This window comes from Pteropus alecto, unplaced genomic scaffold (assembly GCF_000325575.1).
Source record: "Pteropus alecto unplaced genomic scaffold, ASM32557v1 scaffold86, whole genome shotgun sequence".
NCBI lineage: Eukaryota > Metazoa > Chordata > Mammalia > Chiroptera > Pteropodidae > Pteropus > Pteropus alecto.
Window position 1 is genome coordinate 6,212,813 of NW_006442109.1, and position 15,822 is coordinate 6,228,634.

General features: G+C 40.2%; 1 protein-coding gene across 1 annotated transcript in view; it reads left to right on the top strand.

Annotated features, from left to right (window-relative positions):
• PYGL (glycogen phosphorylase L) overlaps window positions 1-15,822 on the top strand; it is a 34,835-nt gene that overhangs the window by 17,708 nt on the left and 1,305 nt on the right. The window contains exons 6-19 of the mRNA XM_006920198.3: window positions 2,299-2,410; window positions 2,841-2,923; window positions 7,191-7,334; window positions 7,534-7,626; window positions 8,374-8,520; window positions 8,861-9,024; window positions 9,496-9,610; window positions 10,188-10,289; window positions 10,417-10,564; window positions 10,684-10,742; window positions 10,848-10,989; window positions 12,368-12,575; window positions 13,482-13,616; window positions 14,065-14,131. Coding sequence (XP_006920260.1) covers window positions 2,299-2,410; window positions 2,841-2,923; window positions 7,191-7,334; window positions 7,534-7,626; window positions 8,374-8,520; window positions 8,861-9,024; window positions 9,496-9,610; window positions 10,188-10,289; window positions 10,417-10,564; window positions 10,684-10,742; window positions 10,848-10,989; window positions 12,368-12,575; window positions 13,482-13,616; window positions 14,065-14,131 — 1,719 coding nt within the window. The remainder of the gene's footprint in view (window positions 1-2,298; window positions 2,411-2,840; window positions 2,924-7,190; window positions 7,335-7,533; window positions 7,627-8,373; window positions 8,521-8,860; window positions 9,025-9,495; window positions 9,611-10,187; window positions 10,290-10,416; window positions 10,565-10,683; window positions 10,743-10,847; window positions 10,990-12,367; window positions 12,576-13,481; window positions 13,617-14,064; window positions 14,132-15,822) is intronic.

The following is a 15,822-nucleotide window of genomic DNA, read 5'->3' on the forward strand; positions in this document are numbered from 1 at the left end:
GTCTTAGAAGAGCCTAGACCCATGTTATAGCTGACTTTTTAAACTGATGTTCTAGTTTGCTAATCCATGTAGAGCTAGTCACAGTTCAGAAAAAATAAGACTTTTTAAAAAGGTTTTTCCTATCTAAACAAGAATTTATTCAGCATATGAAATAACAGATTAGAAGCTAAAATAGGTCATTATAGTAGAATAGTAGAATGGTATAAGGAATAAATTTTTAGGAATTTTAGGAATCCCACATACTGTGATTCCAAGATAAGTCTCTTTCTGTCTTTTTTATTTTGGTTATACAGGCAACAATCTCAGTCACAAGTGGTTACAAATATGATCAGGAGAGCTGCAAACAAATCAATCGTTAATATGCCCAAATAATTCATACATATATTTGGTATTAAATTAGCAAGTACCTGTTATAGATTTGATGTCTAAAATTTTCAGTAACTTCTGATCTGTTTAAATGTATACAGTTTTGCACAGTCAACCCTGGAAGTATTCTGTTTGCACTGTAGTTCCCACTGTTGATCTCCCTTGTATTTACAGAGTACCTCTAGACATTTTCATAATAAAACCAGAAATTCAGTTAAGGAGAGTATGTTTTCCTGTGCTCACAAGGCAAGGTTATGGGGCTGATGTACTATAAGGTGAGTGACCCAGGCAGTACAGAACTTTATGGATTTATGCAACGCGCCAGATTTGTAACTGGTAACATCAGAAAGCATGAGGTCAGATGTGGTGTATGGATGCTCTGGGCAACTTCTAGTAGATTGAGCAATTCAGTTTATTCTTGTGTCAGTTCAGTTCCTCTGGGAAGCAGACCCCAGAGAGAATTAGAAGTGTAAGTTATATATTGGAGAAATGCCAAGATAAAGGGAGAGGGAGCAGAAGGATGTCTTTCAGACTGCAATGCAGGTGTGACACCTGTGAAGAGGAAAGAGGAAAGAAGGAGGATTCTCGGAAAGAGCCTCAGACAGCAGTGTAGTTCTGAGCAAACGACCAGGCTGACGGAGTCCGAGATTAAAGATTGCTCATGAGATGAGTCCCAGCTCTCATGCTTCACAATAGAAGCATCCCAGAGAAAGCATGGCCTTGGCTGGAGTTCAGATATAGCAGTTCTGCCTGAAGTTCTCTAAAGGGACCTCTGAGCCATGTGCCCCCCGCCTTCTTAGTTATGCTTTAAGGGTCAGGAGGACAAAGGGTTTGAACCCAGCTCAACCCACTCTGTAAACAACTTTTCCCGATTGATCACAACTTGCTTTAAAAATCTCCAGAGATCCATATTTCCTAGTGAAAGATATTCAAAAAGAGTGGTTTATTACTTCAAGGTCATGGAGTTCATGAAAGCATGACTGAATATGTGTGATTGATTGATATAAGCTTTAATGCTTCATTCATTCATAATTCAGGAGACTCAATTAAAGAGATTTGTGTTTAGATTTCAACCCTAACACTGACTGTGACCTTGAACAAGTCACTTCACTCTCAGCCTCATTCTCCTCAATTTTGAAACGAGTAGGTTACACTAAATGATCTCTAGCATCCTCCTATTCAATTAACCTGTCAATTATCTTCCTTAGAACTTGACTCTGATGAGGCAAGGAATAGAAATGAGTCTTTTCCCACATAAATTTTAAATTCACGTGAAACACAGTTCATCTTCCTGTTCTCTGTTTCAATGACTGTCACAAAGATTGAGCTAGTTTTTCCAAAGCTCACTTCTTAGACCCATCTCTGCTAATTATCAGCTAATTTGTCAGATCACTAAAATAACTCTTCTTCATGCAACGCTGAAAAATCTAGCATAGCATTTTAAACATCATATGTAATCTATCTTCACAAATTTTCTGTTCCATTGATTTTTACCATATTTATAATCAGATCATTGAATAACTTACACTAAATTCATGCTGATTACTGTTTTTAATGGGTACAGATTCACATTTTTCATTTTGTTTTTACATCATATTTTATTCTTAGAGCAATGACTAGATCTGAAACATAAAAGATCTGCATCCAGATCCAGGCAAGGAACATAAAGAAGTCAACATGAAAATGATACAGTAGACCATCTGTCTAGATGATTCCAGCTATCAGATTATTTCCAGTGGGAGGAAAATACACAATGGCTTTTTATACCCATCACCCCAGTCCTGGGACTCTTGTCTTGGTTTAGGCATCACACAATTTGAGTCGGTAGCAGAGCCAGGTACAGAATTCCCCTTGCCACCTCCCAGCCCATTGTTCAACCTACATCATCGCACGTGGGAAATAGTAAGCAGCTGCTTTGATTTAATCCCACAGGTGGTCCTGGCCCTGCCATATGACACCCCAGTGCCTGGGTATATGAATAACACCGTCAACACCATGCGCCTCTGGTCTGCTCGGGCCCCCAGGGACTTTAATCTCCAAGACTGTGAGTACAGCATGGACTTTTGTTTCTTTGTGTGTATGCTTAATCTTTTTTATCTCAGATGCAAATTAGTACTCTGTTCAACAAAGATGATACAAAACAAGAGTCTTGGAAAGTACGACATCAATAGTTTCTTTCTGATCACTAGTTAGAACCAAATTGAGCTTGAAAAAAAGGCCTTGAGTTTCTGATCTGAACTCTTCAGTGACTAAGCAGAGCCAATTTATGGAGCAAGTATGGAGGACATTTTTAAAGCAGTCCTTCCATCTGGCCTTCTTAGACTTTCTTGTGAATCAGAGCATGAAGGTTTGTTGAAATCCTTTTGGATTTTTAGGAATCCCACATGCTATATAGCAAGCATTAGGTGAGATCAAGGGACTCTGATAACAGTGGCTGGCCTTTCTATTTATTCATTTTTCTAACATTCTCTCAGTTAACGTCGGAGACTACATTCAGGCTGTGCTGGACCGAAATCTGGCCGAGAACATCTCTCGTGTCCTCTATCCCAATGATAACGTGAGTGCTCATGCTTGTTGTCTCAGTGGAAACAGAAGCAGCTTATTTCAGAGGCACCTGTTCAGAAGCCCTATAAAGCACAGCTTTAATTTTTTTCATCGCAAAATAATCTCCACATCTCTTCTGGAATTGTCTAGATTTCCCCTCCCGCCCAAGTAAGGAAAACAAATTTGTGTAATTCATGAAATCAGAATTGGTATTTTGCCCTTGATTAGTGACCCCATGACTAATTAGTAAGGTCTGTGTACCAGTTCTTTGTATTTCAAAGCAAACTTGGATATAAAAGATGAGGTAAGGCACTACTTGCTTTCCAAACAGAAATTTCATCCACAGTAGGAGTCCCTGGAGGTTTCCTGCCTGGCCTCTTCCTCTTAGTGACAGGGCTTTTCCAGCCCTCTGTCCCTAGGTGAGGTAGGGCCATGAACCTCAGAGTGGACCCAGGAGCAAACACTTGTTTCTTATGCCACTTATTCATCTCTTTATACTTACTCTTATAGGTGATTTTTCCTAATTTTATACTAAGAATAGTTTAGCTAAAAATAAAAACACTTGGAAATGGATCTCAGATGACTGCTGTAGATTCTTTGCTGGTTTAAATATATTTAGCTCTGACTTCTATATGGGTAAAATGCTATATGTTATTCTTTCCTGTGGGAGAAACATTGTGACTTTATTAATTTCAGAGAAATCTCTAACCCAAAAGCAAAAGATTATTCTATTTCATGGTCAGTTAAAGTAAGAATCCTTCCAAGTCTGGGGCCGTAATGCATAGCCAAACCCAGCCTGCAGGACTATTTAATTGGAAGGGGCTTGAACTTCATCTTCCTATCTTCAGTAAGGACCAAACCTAACTTTACCTGGAAATAATCATCTGCAGCTACTGATAGCATATACGAAGTTAGCATGATAACAAAGTTGACTGAATTCTTTGGGTAAAAGATAGCTCTCGGGATCATGCTTATTTTTAAGTACAAGTTGATAAATCACTGTTGTACTATAATTACAAGAACAAACTCTTTCCTTCTCCCCAATTTAGCCATAGCCCTAGTCCAGACATTAGTCTGTCTTCCAAGAATTTTGCAACTGTCCTCCCTCTGCAACTATACTTAGGTACTTTTTCTTGCTTGAAGCTCTTTAAAGGCTTCTGATCACATGTAAGAGAAACACAGAATCTTAGATGTGCTTCCTCAGTTCTTTATTAACATGGGCATGAGTTGTCTGACGCATCCTCCATGATCTGGCCCTGGCAATGAGGCCCCAGAAGTGCAGAACTGTTTGCCCTATTCTTTTTACCTGAATGTCTTGCCCAAGCTTCTTCTGCCTGCAGAGAATACTCTGGCACTCTGTGCTCATTTGACAAATTCCTACTCATTTTTCAAGGCTCAGATAAAGAATTACGTGAGTATTCAGATTCCCAAAATACTGTATATATACTTAACATTAATTAACATTAATAACGTTAATGTTATTAATTAACATAAATAACATTAACGTTATTAATAACTAATAACATTAATTTTCAAAAAAAACACATTGCATTTTATTTAAAGCCTTTTTTACACATCTCTCTTTCCCCACTAGTTTGAACTTCTTGAGGTCAGTGATTATTTAATTAATCATTTTATTTCCAGGACATTAAAAATTCCCTAATCAATCAATGTTTAAATGCATTTTAGATGGATTCATAATGCTTTTTTTAGAATAATGATTTCATTATAATTTTACCATGCTACATACCATTAGAAAAAAAAAAAGTAAACAACATAAAAAATACCAAAAGAAAGTAAAAAAAATTCCAAATTCCACATATAAATTCCCATTGATGATATCATTCAAAACAGTTCCTATTAATGACTTTTAATTTTTAATTTGGTTTTTAAATTTTTATCAAAATTATACATGCACGTAATTTAAAGAGAAAAACAGTTCTATGAGGCTTATATAATAACACAGTCTCCATTTCCCACTTCCCAGAAGCAGCTACATCCCTTTGCTCTTAATTTTCTGGATTCTTACCTCCATATTTCTAATAACATGCTGTTATTACTTCTCAGTTTTCCTCCTTTTACAATTGCTTGTTGACACTCCACTATTGAAGATGAAAATATAGCTCACTCCTTCACATACACTCCCACCTCTGCCACACAAACACATATTTCCTGTCCCTATTCTCTTAACATAATTACAGCATAATTTTCAGTAGCTCCTGAATCAGTGTTTAAATTATTCTGACTATGTAAATGCTTCAAGATGCTGATCTGTGCATATATGTGTCATCATATAATGATTATTTTTTCTTAAAAAGTTTATGATTTTTCTGGAGTTAGTAATTATTTTGTTTGCTTAAGTTTCTGAGTACTTTGCCCTAATTTATCCTACACTCTACCTCAACTGTAGAAATTTCCTCTTGATAAATTCAAACACATTAGGTATTCTGTTAACTGGGTCTTTTTGAAAAGCCTCTTACTTTCTTCTCGTTGCCTCTTCCACTGTCATTTGGGGATCTTCTTCCCCATTATTCTGAGAACCCCTGTGCTCATTTACTTTCTGAGGTCATTTGTTTCCTGGATTTCATGTCTTTCTTTTTGTTTGTTTACTCTCTTGTTCTGGCAGCGCAAATGCTCCAAGGGCTTCCTGGGAAAGGATGTATGTAAGGTCAATTTTTTTGAGACCTTGCATATTGCAAAATGTCTTTATTTTCCCTCACATTGATAGTTTGCCTGGATGCAGAACAGATTCTTTTCGTTGTCTTCTAGTTTTCAGTGTGGCTAAGAAGTACAATGCAATTCTAATTCTTGATCTTTTGCTTTTTCCCTTTTGGAAGCTCCCTGTCTGTTTCTATCACTCTACACCCCTGTCCCTCCACTTCTCTCACCCGCTCCCTGTATCCCTCCCTTAGCCACCTACATCCGAGTGCACTAAATGGGGTGCGGGGTGCTTTGCCGTGAGTCTATTTTCCCCCATGAGGCCTGGGTATCCTTTCATTCTGGGAACACAGGACAACAGTTCTCTTAGAAATGGTCTGGAATTATTGAACATCTTCAACTAGTCCTTTAGTTTTCTTACCATTTTTTCTTAATGTTTATCTCATCTCTTTGTCTTCTTGCTCAACTTTCTGGGTGATCACAAATTTCTCTTCCAATCTTTCTATTGGGTTTTTCATTTTGTATATCATGTTTTAATTTCCAAGTAATCTTTTTTTCTCTATATATTTCCTTAAAGTATCTTAATCTTACTTCTTGAATACAATATTTTCTCTAATCTGAGGATATTGATAGTATTCTTGTAATATTCTTTTTTCTAATCTCTATTTCCTCTAAGTTGGCTTTTGTTTGTTTATGTTGATCTCTTTCTTTTACAAGGTTTTCTTAAATGTCTAGTGATCCTTAGCTGCCCACTAAAATTTAAGGGAGGTACCCACAAGCTTTGTACTTGAGTGGGATTTATCTATTTGGGTTTCCCTCTATTGTGATCTTGTGGAGCCATGTCCTGGGGTAGCACCTCATGTCATTGTCTTTGGGTCTCCCTCTTGGACTGCTCAAATTCCCCAGAGAAGACTCTTGCAGCGTCTTTCCTGGTGGAATTAATGTTGGCTGGTCATGTTCTGAAATCTGGTTAAGAGAAGACTGAGAGTCTCAACATATTCAGTACTATTAACTTTTACTTTAACCCCTTTTCCTCCATTTTCAGTCTAAGGTAGTACCCCACCTTAACCTGTACCTGCTGCCTTCCAGTCTAGAGACCCCTGTTTTACCAGTTGGGAAAGGAAATGGCTCAGCTGAGGGAACTGGGATGAGGTCCAAGGCCAACTGCATCTCAGAAAGACTCTCAACTAACCTTTTGCCCCATCTTCACCTCTACTTCCAAAGGCACTGGTGCTGCCATTTCTTGATCCTTTGGGGGCTTCAGTGTCTAAGTTGAGTTGCTTTGGAGCTCTTCTCCACTATCAGATCAGTATTCAGCTTTCCTGGATCTTCTGGCTCAATTATCACTCATCCATCTGTCTTTTCACATTCTAAACAGTTGTTGCTATTGTCTTCTCTCCCATTCCCTTCATCCTTTATCAGTATGCCTTTTTAAAATCTCTTTACTGTCATTTAAGTGGAGTTTCAGAAAAGAGCAAAGGCTAATGCTTGGCGTCCAGCCTGCCATCTTCCACCAGAAGCCCAGTGTGTTTTAGCCTTAAAGTTTTCTGGGCAGGAGAAAACTTTAAGTTTTGGCCACATCTAACAGTGTGAGCCATTCTCACTAAGTCTCTTGTTTGAAGTTTTTTGAAGGGAAGGAGCTAAGATTGAAGCAGGAGTACTTTGTGGTGGCTGCTACCTTGCAAGATATCATCCGACGTTTCAAATCATCCAAGTTTGGCTCCACCGATAATGCCAAAACTGCGTTTGATGCCTTTCCAGATCAGGCAAGTGTTCAATCGGTGAACACAGGTGGGGACAACTGAGGGGACGAGGACTTCCAATCAGATTTACTCCTCTATCAGGTCTAAAAATGTTGAGTAGATATAAAAGACTAAAATGTTCCAAAGAAAGTAGCATGTTGTTCGGTCTTTGTATGCGGTCAGAGAAGCCAGACCTTCACGTCGACATCTTCTCCCCACACAGGTTGCCATCCAGCTGAATGACACTCACCCCGCACTCGCCATCCCTGAGCTGATGAGGATTTTTGTGGATATTGAAAAATTGCCCTGGTCCAAGGTCTGGATCGTTTGGCTTCTTTTTCTTTTAATTAACCAAAATATCTGTGCTTGAGAGATTTTGCCAAAAGCTCCTTTTGTGTGCGTTTTTTTGATAAATTACTGTAGCTAACTGCCAACAGTTAAAGGTAAAATTTACCCTGGTGCTGACATTTCTCTGTCTTTACTGCTTTATAAGGAGTAAGGCTAAGAAATAAACACATTCCTGATGGGATTCAGCTCATTAGCTGTATTAAGGCTTATACTGTGCTTACCATTTTTGTCTCTAAAAGGATTTTATATTAAGCTCTGTAACCTCAGAATACAGCTAATTGAAAGCATTCCATTGCTTTGAGAGTCAACATTTTAAACATACTTTGTACCATCTCACAATATTCCTTAAGTTTTTATTCCTCAAATTTTGTTTATTTAATAAACAAAAGACATGTTAGGATAGTAGAGGAGACTTTTCGGCATGCTGTCTTAAGTTTTATCAGTTAGTTTTTCAAGGAGCTACCTTTTTTTCCAAAAAAGAAAAAAGAAAAGAAAAAGAAAAGAAAAACCACATTCCCCTCTGTGGACCATTCAGGGACCTGATGGAATCAAGTGTGTCTGACTATATACAAGCAGATAGACCTGTCCTGCTGTGGACCGGGGGAGCTGAGGAAATGTTTGGCCCTGTGGGGTACATATGTCAGTGCCAGGAATGTGCACCTGCAGGGCAGCTTTTCTTGCAGAGGAAAGCAGCCAAGCCTTCCCTTTCCCTCAGGCGTGGGAAATTACCCAGAAGACCTTCGCTTACACCAACCACACAGTGCTCCCAGAAGCCTTGGAGCGCTGGCCTGTAGAGCTGGTGGAGAAGTTGCTTCCTCGACATTTGCAAATTATTTATGAGATAAATCAGAAGCATTTAGATGTAAGTCATTTTGAGAGATTCTACTCCTTTTGAGAATGCGATTTTGAGATGTTAAGGGTGGCCACGATGTTCCCTCTTACCAAACTTGAGGCCCAACCATCTTTCAGTCATTGATACATCAAAAGTATCCAAGTCGGGTGGGACTATGTTAGACACCTTTTTGAAAATACTACAATAGAAGATGGCATCTCCCTAAGGCTAACCCAACCTCTCCGTGGGGGTAGGGGGGAGTTTTATATTCACTCCATCAGAGATTCTGCTTGGAAAGTGAACAGCATTATCCCAGTGTTGCTTTAAACTTTGAAAGTTACCAGTAAGGTCTTTCTCATCCTTTGGCTAGAAAATCGTGGCCTTGTTTCCTAAAGATGTCGACCGTCTGAGAAGGATGTCTCTGGTAGAAGAGGAAGGAGGCAAAAGGATCAACATGGCTCATCTTTGCATTGTGGGCTCCCATGCTGTGAATGGCGTGGCTAAAATCCACTCAGACATTGTGAAGACCCAAGTGTGAGCTTTCCTTTCTGTGGTTGTGGGTCTAGCATTGCTCCATTACGGGATGGTGCTGGTATACACAGGGCTGCTTTGGAGATGAGGCAAGGTCCCATCCAAATATTTAAAAGTATTTTCTTCTATACAAAGTACCCTTCTCTTGAAAAAGAAAAAGCCTTTCTCTCTGAACCATCTTAATTCTAGACTTAGGAGCAAAAAAAAAACTATTCTGCTGAAAAGTTTGGTACATATGTCAGTGCCAGGAAATCATATGGAGGTGATTACATTTGGAATTTTTCCTGTAACTACTTTGAATTGCAAATGGATTTCTATTTAGAAGGACAGCTGTAGCTGCTGTCAGCCCCTCCTTCCACCTTTATTTAATGTTTCTAAACCTACACTTGGCTTCTTGAATGTAACTCTGAATTTAATTCATGTAGGAACCTGCCGTTTCAGCCAAATTCAGTGGTGTGTCTCTTCTATCTCCAGATTCAAGGACTTCAGTGAGCTAGAACCAGACAAGTTTCAGAATAAAACCAATGGGATCACTCCAAGGCGCTGGCTCTTACTCTGCAACCCTGGGCTTGCAGAGTTAATAGCAGAGGTAACTCAGAAGGGCGGAGAGGCAGGGAAGCCTGACTGGAATGCAGGAGGCATATGAATGCACTTACAATTTGCAGATCCTATCTGCAGCAGGGTCAGCTTCATCAGCATGTGACTTGTGCAGCCCCACAAGGCTCTGTGCTTGATTTAATTCTCTGATGTAGCCACCATGAAATTTTTAGTATTTGATCAAGCGGTCCCACAAATTATATACCTGGTCCTGACTAACAGTACTCATAAGACACATAAATGGAACATGGTAACCCTATTTAGTAAAGAGGATAACAAAGGTCAGATAAATAACTAGTGGAACCTGGGTTCTTTGTCACCTTCTTTAGGTAGATGTCCTGTTTTTAACACTTACTACCACTGAAACTACATTTAAGATACCAGCAAAGTGTTCTTCCCTCACAGCGATTCTAGCCTCTTCTGTGAATAAAGCCATTCTGTGTACTGTGTGGTAGGTGAGCTATCCTGTTGTAGGTGAGCACAAGCACTTGCCACAGAGTGACAAAAACTGATCATTTGGGCTTGATTGCCATCCCTGATTAAAATTACCTCTTCCTTTAAACTAAAAGAAAATTGGGGAAGACTACGTGAAAGACTTGAGCCAGCTGACAAAGTTACACAGCTTCCTGGGTGATGATGTCTTCCTCCGGGAAATTTCCAATGTGAAGCAGGTGAGGCTTCTCTGTGTGGATCCTTTCCACAGCACTTGCATTGAGGGTTTATGCTCCACTTTTTAAAAACAGACCACCCAATGCTTCTAAGTCAAAAGAGCTCTGGCCCCGTGCCCTGTCTCAACAGGAGAACAAGCTGAAGTTTTCTCAGTTTTTGGAGAAGGAGTACAAAGTGAAGATCAACCCATCATCCATGTTTGACGTGCATGTGAAGAGGATCCACGAGTATAAGCGACAGCTTTTGAACTGCCTGCATGTGGTCACAATGTACAACCGTGAGTCAGCCCTGTAGCCACCAACGCCCCCTGGAGGTGGAAGCAGCACTCTGGGTGCAGATCTCGCCACCCCAGGCATCAGCCATCTTCTGTTCCATCCACTTCTCCATCTTTTTTAGGTATTAAGAAAGACCCTAAGAAGTTATTTGTGCCCAGAACAGTTATAATTGGTGGTAAAGTAAGTTGATTCTATTCAGTGGGGACTTGGGGGCTCTAATCTCTTGCCAGTTTTCTACTTCATCATGCCTACATTCTGTCATTGTGTTTGACACTCTTCCCCAAGGCTGCCCCAGGATATCACATGGCCAAACTGATCATAAAGCTGATCACTTCAGTGGCGGATGTGGTGAATAATGACCCCATGGTTGGAAACAAGTTGAAAGTCATCTTCTTGGAGAACTACAGAGTGTCTCTTGCTGAAAGAGGTAGTGCTCTCACCACAAACCACATGCGGCCAGGTCAAATTCTAGGGAAGGATTACACAATATGGAAAAATGGGACGGCTGAACTCAGGGAGCCAGTAACTTGGGATAGAAGGTGTCACTGCTGGGCAGCATAAGGACCTCAGCTAAGAGCTTTTAGGGTGACCCAGCTGACAATGAGATTGCTGTCCCCAGAGTCAATATCACAGATTACATTTGCCAGCACATTTTCCTCTAAGAGAGTGAGACTGGAGAGTGGCTCTGAGGTTTTGGTACAGACTGTGCTACAAAAGAAAAAAAAGGTCTTCAGCTCCCAGCCCCAGTTTTGCAATAGAACACCAATTCCCTAGTCCCCAGATATTCCTCTGGTCACTCTGTGGAAGTAAGAGCTGTCATTTGTTCATGTGGCAATAGGAAATGAGGATGAAGTCAGGCTTCCGGAGCACAAGGCTTAGATGTGCCTCAGATGGGCACTCTGAGATCAAGCATGGAGTTCCCACATGGGGACAGCCAGACTGGCAAGAAGCCATCGTCCCTTTCTCTACCACTGTGACCTTTGCTTATTTTCATCCCATGCTCACAGAGCCCCATCCCTGTGCCAATGCCAACTGTGTATTCACCTGTTTCCCAAATCAAAAAGGGACCTTTCTCTCTTTGAGGTGTTTTTGGGTCCTCTGATGTTACTGTTTAAGAACTGTCTGCATGAAGGAAAAAGAGCTAGATTCCTATGGATGCAAATGAAGATTTATGTAATCCACAAGCGAGCTGTCAGAGCAAAGCAGAGAATTTGTCCTGACCTTTGTAGTCAAAGGGAAGAGAGTGGGAGGCTGCAAGCAGCACTAATTTGTGTGTAAATCAGGCTGAAAGGTCAGAGGCTTGGTGTCTATTCCGAGACACACTTCAACTGCATGCGGCTAGTTTCCCTGCAGTGAAAGTGCAAGGAACATAGACAATTCAGTCCCCTCAGATTGCAAAAGAAGAGCCAGGAAAGACTCTGAATTTTAAAAATCAAGAAAGAGAATTTTCAATATATTTAATTTTATAGTTAGATGTAGAAGAACTAAAAATCAAACTATAACAAAAACTGGAAGGAAGAAAGAGGAGAAGAGAAATGTAGTGTCAACTTTTATAACAAAGGCAGTTGATGCTCTTTAAAGTTTATAAAACAAGAGAGAGTAGTATAAGCATATAGTTATTTAGCACTGTGGCCATAACCACCAAGATAGCACATCAGAAATGGACAAAAGGAAGAGTGAATGTTTATCTTGATGACAAGTACTACTTCAGTAATCAAAACAGGCCAGCTAGATAAGTGCTCGGCTACAATATATGCAGATCTAGAGGGACAGAATCACTAATTTTAACACGCCTGCCTGTGCAGTCATTCCAGCCACCGATCTGTCGGAGCAGATTTCTACTGCAGGCACCGAAGCCTCAGGGACAGGCAATATGAAGTTCATGCTGAATGGGGCCCTGACTATCGGGACCATGGATGGGGCCAACGTGGAAATGGCAGAGGAAGCCGGGGAAGAGAACCTGTTCATTTTTGGCATGAGAGTAAATGACGTGGCTGCTTTGGACAAGAAAGGGTGAGAGAACAGCTCTCCCAGGAGGGTACCTGCCTACCCAGGCATCCCATCAAGGTGGAGTCACATGAAATGTGGCAGCAGAACATTCCCATGAATCTGGGGAGCCTCCTGGCCACAGATTAGTCTTACTAAACCCAGCAAGTGAAGAGAAAAGGCAACTTGGACCCAGGTGCATGGGGTTATCGCTCTGTGTTATCAGCCATTATAGAGCTGGCCTGATGAGCTAGTCACATTTCCACATCTGTGATTTTTACTTTGATCAAAAGATGATCCAGTTTCTAATTGAAGTTTTTGCATATAATTTAAAGCATTTAGTATCCCTTTGAAATTGCAAAGAGAGGGACTGAAATGTGGGAGAGGATAGGTATGGATGTACAGAAGCACCCAGGAATACTCATTTCACTTAATTTCTGAATAAGTTGATTAACCTGGATTCAGATAAGAAATAAAGAGTGCTGACCAAAGGAATTATAGGGATCACAAAATTTGGAGGGTGTCAGATACACTTCCTGAGTTTTGGAAGTAAATTTTTACTCAGCAACAAATTTGGGGGTCCAAAAGGCAAATGGTTCCCTTAACACAATGCTTGTATAGAGCTGTAAAGTCTGCTTTGAAATGAAAATTATATTTTACCAGAACAGACTATTGGTCTGTGACTAGAATTTTTATTATCTACTGTCCTTAATGTCTTCAGTTACAAAGAACTAATCAAATTTAATGGGAAAAATTTTCAGGATCTAGTCAGATATTATTTATACCTATATTGAGCTTTACAACGACTTCTATAAATGCTAATATTTCTGAATGCGTTTTTCACAGCTAATGTGGTATCTAGTGTGCTGTTAATCACAAAGACTAACAGAACCTTTTTCCTATTGCACCCACACCCACACCCCTACCCCACAGGTACGAGGCAAAAGAATATTACGAGGCACTTCCAGAGCTGAAGCTGGCCATTGATCAAATTGACAATGGTTTCTATTCTCCCAAGCAGCCTGACCTCTTCAAAGACTTAATCAACATGCTGTTTTATCATGATAGGTGAGTTCCCCCAAGAAGATATTATTTGGGCCATGAAAAAGGGACAGGAACATCTTAAGCCAGCTACAACCCAACTATGTAGATGCGCATAGATCTGTGATTTGATAAACTAACCTAGGTTTAGAAAGAAAAATGAAATATTCTCCACTAGCAATGCTAGGAAGCTTTAAGAATAAAACCTACAAATCTTATATTTTTCTCCTCCCACTGGTGTACCTAGCTTTCGGATGCATCCATTTGATGACATTCTTGTGTGGAAGAACCATAGAAAGGTTGAGGGCTATTTAAAATTCTCGTGAATAGAAATATGAGTTTGGTGAACCAGCCATGCCTGACGTTAAGCAAAGGAGAATTTTTAATAGAACCTTAGCTCATATCTGTTAATTACGTTTTTTGTTTTGTTTTGTTTTGTTTTGTTTTCCTTCCAATCTCTCTCTCACACACATAGGTTTAAAGTGTTTGCAGACTATGAAGCCTATGTCGAGTGTCAAGAAAAAGTCAGTCAACTCTACATGGTGAGTACGTTGCCGAGACTTATAAAGGAAACCAGTTTATTATACTTAATTAAAACTTCTGTTTCTTTTTATTGAATTTAAATAAAAAGGGCCCCACTCACCAATCAAAAAAGGGAAGCGAGGCAACTGTCTAGGTTATTCAAAAATCAAAACTTGATTTTTCCCAAGTTCAGGCAGAGTTCAAATCCCAATTTGACAGTTCAGTAGCACTTGTAAATTTTTTAAAATCCGAATTAAAAAATCACAAATAATTTGATACTCATTGAGCACCTACCATGTAGCAGGCATATCCTGAAAACTAAGGGTTTAAATCCAAATTAAATATTCAGTTTACTCAGTCATTTATTCAAGAGAGAGTCATTGGGGCCTTTTCCATGTCAGGCACTGTGCTGGGCACTGAGACCCCAGCCTAGACAAAGTCAAGGCCCCTCCTTCCCTCATCTCAAGGAGCCTGTTTAGTGTACATCGGAATCACTAAGGCAGCTTTTTAAAAATACATACAGGTGCCAGCCCCTCTCTGAGAGATCCTAACCCAGTAGCGGGTGGGATCACCACCAGTGTTGGAAAAACCTGCTAAAATGATTCTAAGGCTAAGCCTTAGTTTATTGGGATAAAGACTGACCCCTAGTCTTTGAAAATTGCAAAATTGAGTACCTCTTCTCAACTACCCATGGAATGGGGCTATATGAATAGACTATACGTGTATAAAAAGAAGGGATGTTTCATGTTTGGATTCAAAAAGAAAGAAAAAAAAGGAAAGGAATAAAAAAGACTATACCAAAACAAGAAAAGAAAAAGGCCAGAGTTATGTGAGTAACTTTTCACGTGCAGAGTTATACATCTCAATCATTTACTAAATGCAGCCCTCTATGCATTTAGTAAACACACGGAAAGGTTGATTATCTCTGATAGAAGACTTTTAGTGAATTGCAGACACCACAGAAGAATAGATGCTGGAAGAGGTTGGCTCTGTGCCAAGACTCCAGAGTGGGTCTCTTGAGGTCAGTGTCCTTGAGCCTTCTGGGCATGATTGCCCTTGCCCACATAGTCTCCATTTTTCCCTCCAACTAGTAAACTATTATACAGCAGAACTGCAGGGTTCCATAAAATCACCACCTCCTGCCCTTTGGACACATCAGTAACTACTTCGAACAGAAACATACTTCACTAACGTTTCTTCTTTCCTTTCCCAAAGTAGGTAACAGGGTGGTTCCTAAAGTCATCTCAGGTATCCCATCGGGGTTCAAAACTAGGATCATTCAAGGCCCGTGCTGCTTCGCAGCTCTTATTTTCTAGTAGAGCCATATCCAGTCCGCCAAAAATGTACAGACCAGAGTAAATTCAAGTTAAGCAAGGAGAGGCAGTACTACGGTTAAGCGGAGGGGCTGAGTCCCTGCTTCCTGAGTACTAGAGAGAGCAGCCACATACAGCCTGCAAGAACGCAAAGACAGAGGTTTTCTAGCTCTTTTCTCCTGGTTTCAACCCATGCTTGTATGTAGAAAGGCTACAGGAGAAAAGAAATAGAAATGAAACAGTAGGAAAGGAAAATCTGAGCACAGGCAAGCGCACATGTGAATGTTGGATTTGTACAATGGGTCTCTTCTGTTAAAATGATGGCCCCCATCCAAAGGGCGCCCATCTGAAGCCAAGCATCTGGTTCAGTCTTTCTTGTTCATTAGTGCAAATTGCAG